The sequence below is a fragment of the Lygodium microphyllum genome, chromosome 17 (genome assembly GCF_053477565.2).
Source record: "Lygodium microphyllum isolate KBCC chromosome 17, Lygodium_microphyllum_v1.1.10, whole genome shotgun sequence".
In the NCBI taxonomy this organism is placed as follows: domain Eukaryota; kingdom Viridiplantae; phylum Streptophyta; class Polypodiopsida; order Schizaeales; family Lygodiaceae; genus Lygodium; species Lygodium microphyllum.
In genome coordinates this window covers 100,760,896-100,778,364 of record NC_141151.1, presented here as the reverse complement: position 1 = coordinate 100,778,364, position 17,469 = coordinate 100,760,896, and the positions used below count along the sequence as shown (strand labels likewise).

General features: G+C 42.3%; 1 protein-coding gene across 2 annotated transcripts in view; it reads left to right on the top strand.

The window, feature by feature from the left end:
• The first annotated feature begins 286 nt into the window (after window positions 1-286).
• Window positions 287-17,469, top strand: part of LOC148022194 (uncharacterized) — a 47,271-nt gene continuing 30,088 nt past the window's right edge. The window contains exons 1-3 of one of the 2 annotated variants that reach the window (XM_087697834.1): window positions 287-584; window positions 1,225-2,982; window positions 3,230-3,481. In XM_087697834.1, the coding sequence (XP_087553960.1) occupies window positions 1,663-2,982; window positions 3,230-3,481 (1,572 nt within the window). In that variant the 5' untranslated portion in view covers window positions 287-584; window positions 1,225-1,662. Of the gene's footprint in view, window positions 2,983-3,229; window positions 3,482-17,469 lie in introns of both variants that reach the window. The other variant, XM_087697835.1, reaches the window with a different exon arrangement.

The following is a 17,469-nucleotide window of genomic DNA, read 5'->3' as shown; positions in this document are numbered from 1 at the left end:
GAGAACGACAAAAGAGAGCCTTTTTTCCCACATGGGAAATTGTCAAAAACTGTGTTACGAGAAATTCCCTGGTTGATGAAATGACAGACATGCCAAAGGCGGGTTACGGGTAGGCAGGACGGATGGCGGAGTGTGAAAGGACCTGGCGGTGGGTTTGGGACATGATGTGGGATGTAGGTAGCGTGCTGGCGTCGGGGGGTCAGAAGCCAGACGCAGTTTGCATATGGTCCGTCCAAGTAATAATAATACACAGGCGGACTCCGGAAAGAGAGAGAGAGAAGACACGAGAGAGAGAGAGAGAGAGAGAGAGAGAGAGAGAGAGAGAGAGAGAGAGTCAGCCCACCGCACGCAAGCATTTGGGAGACGTGGGCGTCTCTCGCATCCTTCAATTGGTCGCGGGATCCCCTGCTCTGCGTATCTCCCGATTCCTGCAAGCCCCTTCTCTCTGTTCGCCCCGGATCCTCTGCCTCTCGCGTTTGCGAATTGGGCCTCCTTTCATGGTGGGCTTGGCCTCCGCCCCCCTTTTCATGTAGTGGGTCTCCATCTCCCACTCTGGGTCCATCCGCCCACAAGCCCATTATGTGGTTCGCCTCGCCCCCCCTCGTCACTGAAAACAGCATTTATACCCTCCTTTTGCTGCATTTAGCCCTCTACCACATAATACAGGCTTTTAGGATTGCATCCATCCAATCCAGCCTCTTCTTCTCTGGCATTGCAGTTTCTCTGTCTGGCCGGATTACACGTGTGTAATGGTCTGATGTAACTGCTCAAAGTATAGCCTTCCCATGGGTCATTGCCTCTGTCTGTCTGCTTGGTGATTCCTTGAGGCACAAAACACGCCTCTGGTGGTATGTTCTTCATCAAGGCCTAGACGCACTTGCTGGGATGATTCCATGATCAAACAGCCTTTGTGGTAGTGCTGATTGATAGAAAGGAGCTTCTTTTAGTGAAAGTTTCATATACGTGCTATTACAAGCTTTGAGTAGCTATTGAGGGTCACAAGCGGTGTGATATAACTTGATCTGTAATGGGTTCCAGAAATTGTCACTGAAATCGCCAAAAAGAGACTTTGGATCTGAGAGAGAGAGAGAGAGAGAGAGAGAGAGAGAGAGAGAGAGAGAGAGAGGTGTCTACTCCCTGCTATCAAGGGAGATATGTTGCTTCCTCCTGTAGTCCATTGGAGGAGGGGGGACAGCACAACTCACTTTGTTTGCCTGGTTGCAGAGAAATTTGAGCCACCGGGCAGTGCCAAAGTGATCATTATCACAAGGTGTATTCTTCCCGTTCAAAATCAGGCCTTCTAGTCACGGGGGTGTTGCTATGAGTATTGCTATCTGTTTGTGACGTTAATTTTCTTGATAAGCTGTACTTGAAAGAGTCTGCCTCAGGTTTATAAGAGACAATGAAACATTGTACTTTTTGATGCTCAGTTGCAGAGGACATATTCTTAGTAGCTCCTATACTAGCTCGATGAGTTGAGAGCTGGAGAAGCAGTCACGAAAACTTGTTCAACTAGTCCTTTCAAGCTATGGCTTGGCGAGATTATATGATTCTGTTGGATGTAGGTATTGATTGAGTTAGATTACCGTGAGAGGTACTGGACTGTAGAAGGGTATTTTGTTCTTTGAAATTCCTAAAAGGGTGCGAAGAGTCTTTAAAGCAATGGGGTTGCCCCAGCCTCCATATGGTGATCATGATAATGGCGGAACAGATTCAGTTGCCCAGGATCACTTTATAGCTTCTACTCCTAGCAGTTCGTGGAAAAGAGATCCTTTTGACACTTTGGACATTGCAACTTCTCAAAGTAGCTATGGTACCACTGTCTATGATCAGAGTATTGTGACTGGTAACTCCATCGGGTTTAACTCGTCAGTAATAAGTCTTGGTTCAAGCACGCACTTAAACAAGGTCACTGAAGCTCATAGATCAAGGGATCTTATCATCCATCCTAGTAACTTTGACACAAAACATGAAATTGTGGGTTCTACAATCGGCAAGTCTCCACATTCTCACAAGGAATTCAGCAGTAGTCCTGCTTCAATCATTGTTGGCTTTGAGACACACGGGCTTGAATGCAAGGGAAGAAGTCAAGAGACAAGGAATGACACACTCAAGGTCAAAAGTCAGGAAAGTATTATCTCGTCGCAAGAACTTGGTCACCAGCATGCTGGACTATCGAGAAAGAAGACATTTTCTCCTCTATCAGATTTGCTTTCCAGTACAGACAATGTGGCTTTGCTTGGATATTTGGAACCAGATTCCCATATTGACAATCAAAGGGCAAAGGAGGAACAGAATTCTGGCACTGACTTTGTGCTGGAAGATGTAAGTACGGGGTTTTGTATTTACCAAACTGCAAAGAATAGTAACTGTATTACAAGCAGCCCATTGAACATCCCTTCATTGGATAAGGACTGCCACCCTAGAAGGGTGGCCAAAGTAGATTACAGCTGCTTGCCGACTGATGGCCCATTGCTCACAGCAAAAGAAGCGCAAGCATTGCAACGCGAGTCTCAGGATTATACATCTCCTCCTAGGGGACGGCAAGTCAAGGCGGACAAATGGACAAAGACAACTTTGTTTGAGCATTCACCTCAACAATCGAGCATCCCAGCTCTTTCCTTATCACCACTTGGGCCAAGATGCCTTTCAAAGGCAAAGAGTTTGTCCAGCGACCTTGATGCTACCAAGCAAGTTCCATCTACATTTACTGCCAGTAGAACTCCTTCAGTGAAACACCATTCAAAGGAGACAAAGGCTCAGTCTCTACTTGCTGAGGACGAGTATGATGATGACTTATTTTCACAGTCTGGACATAAGCAGCAGTCACAATGCCCAGACTGGACACTTGAAGCTGGCCGATTTATGCAACCTGGGTATAAGCCTGCTGCCAGTGCAATTAGCTCGACTAGGAGGTCACTTGTGGGTTCATTTGAGGAGTCTTTGTTATCTGGCCGATTTCTAGCAGGAAAACCATGCAAGGTAGCTATATAATGTGTGTTTCATGCTGTGAGAAGCTGTGACGGCATTTTGTTACATTAGCTTTGTCTATCCTGCAGCAAGAGCCATTATTTGGATGCCCATTTGTTCTTCTGGTTGTAGTGTTTAGATATCTGCCATGTGGTCACTTGCTTGTGGTATTTGGTTGTCAGGAGTGTTGTGAAATTTTGGAAGTTGTGACCTGCGAGCCAGATGGTGATATCTAACTTGTTTATGGAACTTTTTGCAGAAGCTGGATGGTTTTCTTGCACTGCTCAGTATAACTGGTGGACCTTGGTCACCACCTATGCAAAAGCTTCCTTTTTCTGTTTCTTGTGTGGATGTGGACAACTTGTTACTCTACTATGCCTCAATTGATCTTGTTGGGAGTGCCAACGGCTTGAAAAGTAAAGGAAACAGGAACAAGAAAAACAGTTCTTTGGAAGACTCTCCTTCAAACAAAAACCGATTCAGAATTCCAGTCAGCGGCCGTGTTCAACTGGTAAGTTACAAGGTGGTAACCTATTAGGTTATGAGAGGAGGAAAAAATGTGTAGTGTATGCATGGTTGTGTGTGCATGCATATGCAACTTGCCGCTCATCTCCTTTGTAGAAGGACTATGGCTCATAGTGCATTGGCATCTTAAAACCACAATTTCTCTTGCATAAAGCTGCTTTGTTACTTTACTGACGCTTGCAGTGTGGATAAAGTGGCCTCAAATCATGGGCCATGGCACAAGCAGCGGGCATGGTATCAATTGGGGATTAGGGTCTAAATGGTTCTTACCAGAGGACAATCGAGTTTTAGAATTAGATTTATCTGGTCTGGTTATTTTATTAGCCAGAGATCTTCTTTCACTGGTCCCAAACCTGTCTCAACTAGCAGAGGTGATTAAAATCTTAAAATCTCAAATCTGTTGCAAAAGGCTGAAAATACAGCATTTCCTCCTCCTTTGATAGCAGTCCCCGCACAAAAACAGCAATTTAATCTCCCTTTTCCATTCATCTCCGCTCGCTCTAGCCTTGTGTCGATGTGCAGCCCTCTCGTTTGCACTCAAACACTGAAAACACAGCGTTGGTCTCGTGATGAAATCTCCTCTTTAGGTCTCCCCACAATCAATCAGTCCTTCAACATTGCTCTAATACCATGTCAAAGTGCAACAAATCCTGTAAGTGTATGACCAGACTGAAAGAAGTGAACGAGAGAGAGAGAGAGAGAGAGAGAGAGAGAGAGAGAGAGAGAGAGAGAGAGATTAATGCCTACAAAATGCCAAATGGCCTACGAGTCCAAAATGTCACATTTGAAAAGTCCGTGAATTTTCCCAAGTCTCTAGATAGCTGTCATCTAATGCTATGACTAGTCACTAAGTGAAAGCTAAACAATAAACAATACATGGCTGATCAGTACAAAATGATGTCTAAGCTGGATACAATGTGGGAGTGCTCAGGAGGCACTCTTATCCCAAGATCTCTCTCAATGTGGACAATTAGAAGATGAATGTGACTAGGGTAGACCTTGTTAGAAGTGGATGGAGCAATGGAAGCGTAGGAAATTGCTATAATAGATTGCATAACACAAGAGAAAAGAAAAACACTGTATAGAAAAGAAGAACATTGCACAGGAACTCAGAAAGAAAGAGATGCTCGGGAAATGGAATCCATGTAGCAAGACATGAGATAGTATAAAAACAATGTGATTCACTGGTGGCATTGACTCCCTCTTGCCATTAGTACATGCTATGGAAGTATGCAAATGAGTTAATGATAGAGGAGGAGGGAGTGCCTGAATACATAGGCATAAAATAATGCCAAATAAGCAATGAGCATCAGGTCATCGAGCATAATAATGGCCTCATAATGCAGTCGACCAACCAATCAATCCCAAAAATCTCGTAAATAAGCACCAAAAAAATACCTAAAGTACTCTATTGTGCCCAACCCACTGGAACATGCATAGACTCACACATGAAATGACATGTCCACTAACACCCTCTCTCAGATTATGGGTGATCTAGTACAGTACAATATACAATGATAATGACCCACATATTTATTGCTTGAAATGCTCTTGTTAAATGCGATGATGTATAAACTGTCCTAATTTGCCTTGACCATGTTTGTGTTGTCTTGGAGGTGACCAAGTCCTTAACAGGATGTGGTTGAAGGCCAAAGAAATTGAAGGGGATTTGAGGGTAGTAAAAGGAATGTCAAAGTCCTGTGATGTAGTTCATCAATGAAGAAGCTCCTCATGATCGTGGGAACCCCCCTTCGGAACAAAAGGGACTAGGAAATCAGTAGCCGCATCATTGATATTTTCCCCCTTTGAAAGGGAAGGGTATGAGGGAACCACTAGAGGAGAAGGTGGGGGATGAAATGGAATCTTTGGGATAGATGATGCATAAATGGAAATGGATGCAACATTAGAAGACTGCCTCGGAGGATTGTGTACAAAGGAAGGCAAATGGAGCCTGTATAGCCTCCTCTTCTATCGACGGGTCACAAGAATGGCTCCTATAGAAGAATCCTCAACAAAGATGGTTTGCTCAATGAAGACAACCCTAGTATCAAGTCTAGCAAGGCCATGAACTGAGAGGAGTGGGAAGCCCTAATTTGGAACACATATAGGAATTTTGAAACAGGGCTCAATGGAAAATCAAGCAATAGTAGCAAGGTACCAACACCACAATTAGGCATCAGAGAAATGTACCAACAATGACTAAAGGATGGAGATCTTGCAGCCAATCTTTGCAAGGAGTTGTGTGACTCTAAGCATTGCTATCGATGAGCCAAGGGCTGCTCCAAAGATGAGACAATTGAAGAACGGTCCTCCATCTCATGGATTGTCATCTTCAAAGATGACTTGAAAGCCTTGCTTATTGAATGTTAAAATTGACAATATATTTTTTGTAATCCTAGGAATAAACAAATCGCATAAAGTTAAATCCATCTACGATAGTAATCAGCATTGAACGAATGCCATAGACATCACAGCTAGAGTTACTTGCACATGTAACTCTCTTTCTTGCAAGGGTTGAATGCATAGATGTAAATAGACATTTCCGTGAAGTGATGTGTCTAGCTGCCCCATTGTCAAAGTACAATGCATGTTGCGTTTCAGCTACATTAAATGTAGGATCAGCCATAGGATTGTCATAATTGCATGTCAAGAATGCATAGTTCTCAACAAAGTTGGTTGTAGTATCCCCATCCGAAGACCGAGTGGTAGATGTCTCGTGGTCAACCAAACCGGAGACTTTTTTCTTCCCTTTGGCACATCTCTTTTTGCATTCTTCAATGTAATGATTGGGCTTCTTACAATAGTGGCATTTTTCTTTCTTCTTGCCTTTATTTGCATCACAGGTAGCCTTGCTAGATGGCTGTCCCACATTAGCCCTTGGCTGATTTTTCATTGGTTGCTTTGCTTTGCCTTTGCCTTTGCCTTTGCCTTTGTATTTGGAAAGCATGGGTACATCACTTGAACAATTAGCAATATTCTTCTTGGTTTGTTTCTCTTGCAACACAAGGCCTGTCAAGTCCATATGCCCCCCTTAAAGACAAATACAATGAAGTATGAAATCCAAGGTAAAACTTTGGAAGAGAGTTAAGGTGATGTTTATCATCTCATCATCTGTTAGCACCTCTTCGATATTCAATAGTTGATCTCTCAAATCTTGAATGTATGTGAGGTGATTTGCCATAGCATCACCCTTATCCGTATGTGCATTAGCTGATTCTCTTCGCAAGTAAGAGATTTTTAAACATCTGTTCCAAGATATCCTTGTGAGGATGCGCAGCGGAAAGGTAACATGAACACAGAGACAAAGGAATGGAGAGAGACTGCAAGAAAAGAAAAAGACATCTGCATTGACCAAGAAACAAATGCTGAATATAGGAGGATCGATTAGTCCTTTCACATGTCCCATAGCGCTAATGAGGGCACCGGATTAGGCTGATGATGATGGTAGCACTCAAGACGGAGGAGAAAGTCGAAGTCAGAGTGTGCACTTGCAAACTTGCAAGGGAAGAATGGAAGGTAATCTACTAAGTGAGTGGGGGGAGGCTATATATAGCCAATTGCCCCTAAATCTTGGCAACCTACTCTCTCGGCACTTAAAACAAGCCGACCAGCATTTAATGCTAGGAAACTATATCAGATGGGCATGGAAAAATTCCAGTAGGGATGTAAAAAATCCAACAGGTAATGGTTGTCAAGATTGTGGGAGAGAAGGAAGGAGTCTCACTTATAGCTTTCTTGCTTGCACAATGGGGGAATACACACATAGGTGGAGGCTGAAAACAGTTTTCCTCTTCTTAGTTGTGTAAGCCGAAAAGAACTCTCATACAAAGAAATAGAAGAACCCTATATATGGGCCTCAAACCAAACTCAACTAACTATGGTGGTATACTAACTAAACCACGAACTAGAGTAGATAAGGATAGCTGTCATCTAGCTATTATTCATGGGCGGTGTACCAACCGCATCTGCAACTAACAAGTCGGTGACATAAATGCACAACGGTCACCCTGGCATATTACAAGTGGAGCTCGATATCTCAACACCCCCCCTCGAGCTCAATCCTAATTCCTGCACACCAAGCAGGTCTTTGAACTTGCGCAGCTTCTCTGCGCCCAATGCCTTCGTGAATATGTCAGCTACCTGATCCTCTGTGCTGACATGAACTAGATCAATAAGACCTAGTAAAACCCTCTCCCGCACATAGTGATAGTGCACCTCAATGTGCTTTGTTCTAGCATGATATACTGGTTTATTTGCCAAGTGTATACTACTCATGTTGTCACAATAAATGACAACTGGCCCATCTGTAGGCCGATGCATATCATAAAGTAGCTTATGTAACCAAGCTACCTCACATTCAGCCATTGCTGCACCCTTGTACTCAGCCTCTGTGCTCGACAAGGCAACTGCAGATTGTTTCTTGTTGCTCCAAGTGACTGCAGTACTCCCAAAAGAGAACATATATCTACTGGTAGATAGTCTATCAGAAATACTACCAGCCCAATCAGCATCAGTGTATCCATGTAACTGTATCTGAATCCCAGTCTCATAAAATAGTCCATACTGCAATGTGGACTTCACATACCTGAGTATGCGTCTAGCCGCATCTAAATGTGGTTTCCTTGGAGCCTGTGTAAACTGACTTACCAATCCAACAGCATAGCTCAAATCTGGCCTGGTAATAGTTATATAAATCAAACTTCCTACTATGCGTCTGTACATAGTAGGGTCTTCGAGAAGCTCACCTGCATCTGGGCTCAACTTCACATTTTGCTCCAAAGGAACTGAAATAGGCTTACAGCCTGTCATCCCATATTCGGACAGCATGTCCAATCTATACTACCTTTGCGAGAGCCATATCCCACTTGGTGATCTAATCACCTCAATACCCAAGAAATAATGCTTCTCTCCCAAATCCTTCATCTTAAACTTCTGCTTTAATAGCATTTTCACATGAAGGATATCTTCATCACTATCACCTGTGATAATCAAATCATCAACATAAATGCCAAGCAACATAATATCTTTCTCTGTTTTTCTCACATAAAGTGAGAAATCTGCCTTGGAAATCTGAAAGCCAATAGTGATAAGATACTGTCTTATCTTGTCAGACCATGCTCTAGGTGCTTGCTTCAAGCCATACAAGGCTTTTTTCAACCTGTAAACAAACTCAGGATGAACAACATGCACATAACCTGGTGGCTGCTCTATATAGACCTCTTCTTGCAAATCACCATGCAAGAAGGCATTCTTTACATCCATCTGATGTAAAGACCATCCCTTTGATGCAGCCATAGCAATGACTACTGTTACGGTTGCCATCCTTGCAATCGGACTGAATGTTTCTTCATAATCAATGCCATATGTTTGTGCATATTCCTTGACTACTAATCTTGCCTTGTATCTGTTCACAGAACCATCTGCATTGTGCTTCACTTTATAAACCCACTTACAACAAATTGCATTCTTATCTTTAGGCAAAGGTACCAATTCCCACGTAGCATTTGCTTCCAAGGCATCCATTTTTTCATCCATGCCTTTCTCCCATTTTTCTTTTCCCATGGCTTGCTCAAAAGAAGTGGGTTTTGGTTTCTGTATCACTTTGACTGTATAGGCATAATGAATGTCTGTAAATTCATCATATTTCAGTCTATCCACAGGATACCTAGCTCTAGTAGACCTGCGTAAAGTAGGCTCACTTCCAGGTGCTCTCAAAACATCCCTGGTTTTCCTTACTCCATGTGTAACAATAGAAGGAATACCCAACTCATCATCAATGCTCTGTTCTGAGCCACTGGATTCACCATCCACATAAGAGTGACCTGCATTCACATCAAACATGGGCTGATCTACCTTCTCTTTTTCTTTTCGTGAAACTTGCATACCACTCTCTGCATTGTTTTGAGAAGATTCTCCTGATCTCAATCTGCCTGTCCATGGCAAAGAATGTGAACCACTTTTAGAGGACACTTCAGGTCCACTAATATTTTGTGACTGCTGCTGTGAAATCTGTGCAGCATTCCCATTTTGTGCATCTACATCATCAATCACATTTACTGGTTTATACCAGCTACTCATTTCATAAAAAATATCTTTGCTCACTGTAAACTTACGAGTAGAAGGATTATAGTATCTATACCCTTTCTGCTGCAGAGAGTAGCCAATAAAGATGGACTTCTCAGCTTTTGGATCTAACTTGGATCTCAACTTATCTGGCAGATGAATATAGGCAATGCAATAAAAAATTTTCAAATGAGAAATATCTGGTTTTCTACCAGTATACCTCTGCTCTGGAGGTATTGCTGCAGTGGGAGTCCTGTTCATTATGTAGACTGCTGTAGCAAATGCTTCAGCCCAGTAAAAATCTGGTAAGTCTTTTTCATTGAGCATGGCACGAGATACCTCTCCAATATGCCTGTTTTTCCTTTTTGCAATTCCATTTTGTTGTGGGGTATGACTGCATGAATATTGCTGCTTTATGCCATGCTCCTGCAGGAATCTTGCAAACTCATTTGAGAGGTACTCTCCCCCTCCATCTGACCTTAGGTATTTTAATTACAGACATGTTTCTTTTTCAACCATAGCTTTAAGAGTTTTGAAATGCCCAAACACTTTACTTTTCTTTTTCATAAAATACACCCAAACTTTTCTACTATAGTCATCAATAAAAGTGACAAAATAATGACAGCCTCCAATAGATGTAGCTTTAGTAGTCCACACATCAGTGTGGATTAATTCCAATGGCTTCTTACTCTCTTGAACATGTCTAGGAAATGGTTTCCTTGCCTGTTTTCCAAATTGACAGGCTTCACATACCTTATGCATTTCTGCAACCTTGAATTTAGGCAATCCTGCAACAATATTTTGGGCCTGCATTGATTTAAGTCGTACATTAACATGACCAATGCGTTTATGCCAGATATCAATATCTGCAACTACACCGGTCCCATGTGTAAACATTGCTGCACTCAACTCAGACATGTCTGCATCCAACGTAAACATTCTGCTATTCTTATTTCCTTTTGCTATCAAGCGACCTTTATTTTTCATATTCTCAACAAAACATCCATGAGGATTAAATTTGACCTGCAAGCCCTGCTCAACCATTTGACAAACAGAAACCAGATTCTTGGTGATATTCGGGACATGAAATACATCGGACATGTATTTCTTTTTCCCATCCTGCATAGACAAATGAATTTTTCCAATTTGCACAATAGAATGTGCAGTATCATCACCAGTCTCCACAAATCCTGGTTTTTCCATTTTCCTTGCATCCTCCATCCATTCTGCATGACCTATCATGTGGTTTGATGCACCTGAGTCAACATACCATACATCGTTGCTTTCTTTTGCACTTGTCACAGAATTGTTCATGTGCTGCACCATAAACAAATGCTCATTTTTGTCATCACTCTGTTTACTAGAAGATGCATAATTTCCTTGTTGCAATTTTCCATTCATGATGTCATTCTGCTTTTTATAGCAGTCTTTAGCCATATGATTCATTTTACTACAGTAGTAGCATTCAACATTGCTGTTTGCATTTTGGCCTCTTTGCCATCCACCACGACCTCTTTGGCTCCCCCTGCCTCTAGAGTTACCACGTCCTCTTTCATAGGACTGGTTTTCTTGAGTTTGCTGCATATTCTGATTTCTATCACGGCCTCCAGATCGGCCTCCTCTACCTCTGCCTCTACCTCTTCCAGCATTTGAGTAGAAGACAGTTTCTTTTGAAGTTCCTCTTGAAGAAGATGCACCACCATTTCTCTGCTCCTCAGAAATTAGAAGAGCAATTAACTCCTCAAAATCAGAAAATCTTTCACGGACGGAAATGGATGTTCGGAACTGAGCATAATCCTTTTCTAGACCATTCAAGGTCACGGAAACTGAATCATCATCTTCCACTGGCGACCCAATGGAAGCAAGTGCATCTGCAATTTTTTTCACCTTCATGTGGTAGTCATTGATGCTCATACTTTCTCTTTGCACATTGTGCAACTCTTGCTTGAGCTGCATTTTCCTGGCTTGCGTATTTATGCTATACATTTTTGACAAAGTATCCCATGCCTTCTTTGGCATGCTTGCATCCTGAATATGCACAATCATAGAGTCTGAAATACTGATAGACAGCCAGTATATAACTTTTCTGGCTCTCTCATGCCATCCTTTAAATGCCTGTATTAGCTGTTGATTGGAAACATAAGGAAGAACTGGTTCTTCTTCATTTCCTGCAACAAATTCCCAATATCCTTTTTCCATAAGGAAATTCGTCATTCTAAACTTTCATGCTTGGAAGTTGTTCTTGTCAAGCTTTTCAGTGACAATCTGTGAAAGAGAATCAGACGCCATTACAGAACAGTGCAAAAAATTTTGTCACTGTAAAAAACACAGCTTTAGTCTCACAAGGGCAAATTTGCAAAACTGACGAAATATAGTCACTTCCTAGTGACGATTTTGCATCAACAGGCAACAAGGATGATTCTGTAACTCCCAATGTCTTTGTGCACAAGCATACGATGCAATTTCTACAGTAACTTTTCACCGACCTGTAGAACAGTGGTCGCACAGCATAAAACATGGTCTTTTCCTGAGTGCGTGCAGAAAACTTCCGCCTTTAAAACAGGCCTCGAAATGGCCTCAAATAAAAAAAACAGAGCAACCAAGGGCTAAAGCTCTTACCTGCAGCATATACTGCTCTCTTGCTACACCCCAAAGGGCGTCTCAATTTGAGACAATGCACTCTTGCACTTTCCGGCTGTGCTACCTGCAGAGACTTGCTCCCAAAACAGAAAAATGACAGCAACACTGGTCCTCTTACCAGAACACCGTGAACTTGGTTTGCTTTCTTGAGCTCCTTACCACGAACAAGGCTCTAATACCATGTCAAGATTGTGGGAGAGAAGGAAGGAGTCTCACTTGTAGCTTTCTTGCTTGCACAATGCACAATGGGGGAATACACACATAGGTGGAGGCTGAAAACAATTTTCCTCTTCTTAGTTGTGTAAGCCAAGAAGAACTCTCATACAAAGAAATAGAAGAACCCTATATATGGATCTCAAACCAAACTCAACTAACTATGGTGGCATACTAACTGAACCACGAACTAGAGTAGATAAGGATAGCTGTCATCTAGCTATTATTCATGGGCGGTGTACTAACTGTATCTGCAACTAACAAGTCGGTGACATAAATGCACAACGGTCACCCTGGCATATCACGAGTGGAGCTCGATATCTCAACAATGGTAGACTGATACATGTAGAAATTGCATGGAAAATGCACATATAAACCCAACTAGAGGAGAAAATGCACAGAAAGGCAATGAAATGAGTACTCTAGAATGAGCTACCTCCTTTGTCAAAACAAGTGACAGACATGTTAGAGCTCCTAAAGTCCTCGTTTGACTTAGATTGAAGCTCATAGGCAAGAGATGACAAGGCATGACAATCATGATTGCAAACACCCCCTCTCAAATCCTGGATGTGGTGGAAGTCCAAAGAAGAAATAGATTGTGGGGTGGCAAGAGGAATGCCAATGTCGATGAAGGTTGTCGATGTAGATTGCTGATGAAGAAGCTCGTCACGATCTTGGGAAACCCCCTTTGAAACACTAGGGGCTAGGAATCCACAAGCGTATCACTGAGATCATCCCCCTTTGAAAGGGATGGGGGGATATGAGGGAACCATTGGAGGATAGGGTGGGGGATGGAAAGGAACTTGTGGAAGGGATGGTGCACAAGCTAGAACGGGTGTAGCAATAAACAACTGCCACGGAGGACCTTGCATAAGAGAAGGGGAACGGAGTGTGTAAAGCTTGCTCTCTTGTTAACTTGCCACAAGAACATCTCCTGTAGAAGAATCCTCAATACAAACGGCTTACTCGGTGAAGACAACTTAGAGAGACAGTGAAACACAGAAAATCTGTAGTGAAGAATGTTGTATAGGAATGCAGAAATATACACAGGTGCAGAGAGGATATCTGTGTATGTCTCCACCTCGAAGATCTTAGTCTCCATCAGCCTTGAGAGCAGTCTCCATAGTTTGCAGCTTGAAATCCGTGAAAAACAACTAATCAAGTCAGCTGCAACCAGGGCTGATAAATAGGCTGGGAAAAACACGAAAAATAATGTAGGTTGGTTGCATTAGGCCGATTGTTGTCTGACTGCTTGGGCTATGTCAACTACCATGTGGTATGCCCCCCGCACCTATTGCTTGCTAACCAAGTGCTGTACTTGCTGCTCTTGTCCAAGCAATGATCAGCTAACCAGCTCTAACACCCTGTAGCTACCAACTGTTTTGTTTCATTAGCATCTTTGGGAGCTTCAAATGAAGGGTTTGGCATTATCTTTAGTGCATCTTGTTGTCTCGAAGGTGTAGAAGACGTCTTCTTTTTCTTGCCTTTGCTGTCCTTCTTTGGAGCATTCAAAAATCGGGTAAATTGAGGATCCATTGTTAATTCAGCAAAGAGATTTGTTGTTGTCCTCATTCGATTCTTGAATTGGTCATCAGATTCCTCCACTTTGTTGGTCATCAACCTCCTTATGCCCCAAAGGCCGTGTATCTTGCCTAACAACAACATTTTTAGTAGCTATCCATGGTTTGAGCCTTATCCAAGGTCAAGCATTGCATTTCCTTCATTCCCATGTGAAATGTTCATACTGAGAGGCATCATCATAGCTTGAGTCCATCTCACTGTATGAAGACATATTACTGTAATTTCTTAGCCGAGAGTAAAAATTAGCACTAGCAAAAAGCTTTGGCTTGTAATCAGGTGCCTCGGGCCCACCAAATCAAGGGATTGAGTGGTATCTCGGCAATGGAACCATAAAATCAGCCTTATTTCCATGGATGGGTGGTAATTCTTTGATTACAATCTAGTTACAGCAGCAACATTTAATACAAAATTGAGAAATGCAAATTAACTTACAATCTTGGGTAATGGACGCCTTGTTGGCTCCAAAACTAGTGCCCTTCTTCTTTAACTTAATTGAAGAAGAAGCTGATGTACAATGGGATTTTTCCAATCCCTTTCGGTATTCCAACTTCCTTGTTGTCAAAAAGGACTGGCAAGTCTTTGATCTGATTTGCCCCTTGATTCAGGCAGTCAATTGGCCTTTACCCGCTTTGATGGAGATAGAAAATGCCCCAAATTCATTGATTTGCTGGTCCCTACACTTGAATTTGACTGAAAATAGCTTCAGCCCTTTGAATCCAAGTCTTGGAGCTTCCAATTTTTGGCATGCTTCTCGAAGCTGTTGCTAAACCCTAATTTTGCTATGCAGATTAGGGTTTACAGTAGAGAAATCTGAAATTTCTTAGCCTTTAGTGATCTCAATGTTGTAACCTTCGGAGCAAGGTTGGGAGATGAGAGAGAATGCTGAGGTGAGAGAAAATTCAGACTTTGTTAGCGAAGAATTGGAGAAAATCAGTCATTTATTGTTGTTGCCCTATCTCAACAGCTTGTAGATATTGTCTCCTGTTGTTGATTGGTTTTCTCTTGCCCCTGGCTGTCTCAGAAGTTCCTCCAATGGCTGTAGATGAGACTACTAGCATCTCGCTCTCTCTTGCAGGTTGGATGCACTAAAATGCCTCTTTCCGGTCTCTAAAGACGTTTTTTAGCCTTGCATGGGCATCTTTGATAAGTGTCAGTCTTCCCAAATGGTTTTTCTAGCATTATCCATAATTAAAGAATAAATTTTTAGCTTTTAAATATTAAAAATTAATCTAATAATTGTTTTGATGCCCAAGAAAATAATTTGATTGTCCAATAATTAAATTGGTTAGGCAACTTCCATTCTTGAGTGCCTTTGTGTCATCTTTGACCATTAGATTGGTATTTGGTACCATTAAAGGTCACTTCTCTAGTGTCACCAGCAACGGACACTTATGGCCAAATGAATGACCTAAGCCAACAACTAGCACTAGATACCACCGAGTACCTGTGCAGTATAACTTGTAGCAACTTTTGTCTTTGACATCCCATGATTTTCTCGGGTCTCAGGCTCGTAAATTTACTCTAACCCTAGTTACATCTCACATGTGCAACATTTACTTAACCATGTGATTAAAAATTAATTAAGTGAGGTTTCAAAAATACATGTCCTCGTAATAGATAGGGTGGGTAACAAACTCTTGAAGATCGAAGGTATCAAGGAGACACTCAACCTTTCACAACCAAAGCGAGTAGTTTGAACCATCAACTAGTCTTCTTTGGGCAAAGAAGAGAGTATAGGCATTAGTATAGAGGGTGATGTAGATGGCATTTTGAGACCATTAAATTTACTCTAACCCCACTTACACCTCACATGTGCAACATCTACTTAACCATGTTATTAAAAATTAATCCACATGTTAAGTGAGGTTTGAAAAATACATGTCCTCGTGATAGTTAGGGTGGGTAACAAACTCCCAAAGATCGAAGGTATCAAGGATACACTCAACCTTACAAGACTAAAGCGAGTAGTTTGAACCATCAGACTAGTCTTCTTTGGGCAAAGAAGGGAGTATGGGCACTAGTATAGAGGGTGATGTAGATGGCATTTTGAGACTTGTAGATACATGTGCAACATCTACTTAACCATGTTATTAAAAATTAATCCACATGTTAAGTGAGGTTTGAAAAATATATGTCCTCGTGATAGATAGGGTGGGTAACAAACTCCCAAAGATCGAAGGTATCAAGGATACACTCAACCTTACAAGACTAAAGCGAGTAGTTTGAACCATCAGACTAGTCTTCTTTGGGCAAAGAAGGGAGTATGGGCGGTGATGTAGATGGCATTTTGAGACTTGTAGAACGTGTCTTTTTGTGAAACATGGAGAGAATGGGGAGGTGAGGGATCCCATACAAACAGGCTAGATGACCTTAGTCTCTTTTCATGACCTAGGCAATAGCCTTTGCGAGAGTCTCGCCGGTGTTTGGAGGAGTGATAAGAATGCTTCTCATCTGTATCATCAAATTCCCAAAATTGGTGGTAAGACATCTTCTATATCTTACAAGACACCTAGAAGAAACCTGTATTTGGGCGGTAGATAGTCCTGAAATAGGAGGAAATGACTACAAGATCACCATGGAGTCGATGTAGAGGGTCCACCTACGGGCGATATAGTGTTGATGCACAAACACTGTTGCGTTTGCGGAGGAGAGTTGTCGCCTTGCTAGGATACGTGTGCGTTTGTAGTAGAGGACTGTTGCTTGACCAAGGAAGCTGGTCGCCTCCGGTAGAAGAGCGAGTGAGTAGCAAAACGATGAGGGAAACGGGTACTTGACATGAGCAAAACTGCCGCCTCTAAGTAGAAGGCTGTGTTTTCAGCAAAAAATGCTATTGAAGGGCCGCTTGGCAATCAAGGTGGTCTCCTCTGCGGTAGATTAGTTGTGTGTCTCACTTAGGCGATCACACCATGTGAGATTGCGTAGCTGAAAAGAAACATGAATAGAGAGACAAAAGAATAAAGAGAGACTCCAAGATACGAAGAAAGAAATTTGGAGTGAACAAGGAATAAATGATGAATACAGGAGGACTTGATCAGTCCTTGCACGCAACCCACAGTGGAAGTGAGGGCATCGGATTAGGTTGATGATGACAGACTTGAGTCTCTCTTCTTTTCTCTTCTCAATGTTTGCCATGCATACTTCATGTTTCTCCTTGCAAACCCTACTCTCTCTCTGGTTCCTCAGTCATTTTTTGACATGGTATCAGAGCCAGAGGTGCTCAGTGAGCTACAAAGATTCTCTGCATCCGTGAAGGCAAAGATAGTTGCAGGTTCGGTGTTCACATTTGATTTTCTTACCATTTCTATTGTGTCACTAGGAGATATCCTTTTTCTGCCTCCCACCCTCCATTTTCCAGGTTGGCACTACGGTATCATGGCATCTCCTTGCCAGATTGCCCATCTCCTAGGTGCTCCTATTGTGGCAAGAACAGTCACCCCACCGACGATTGTTGACATCGACCTTTGCTCTCTACCCCTC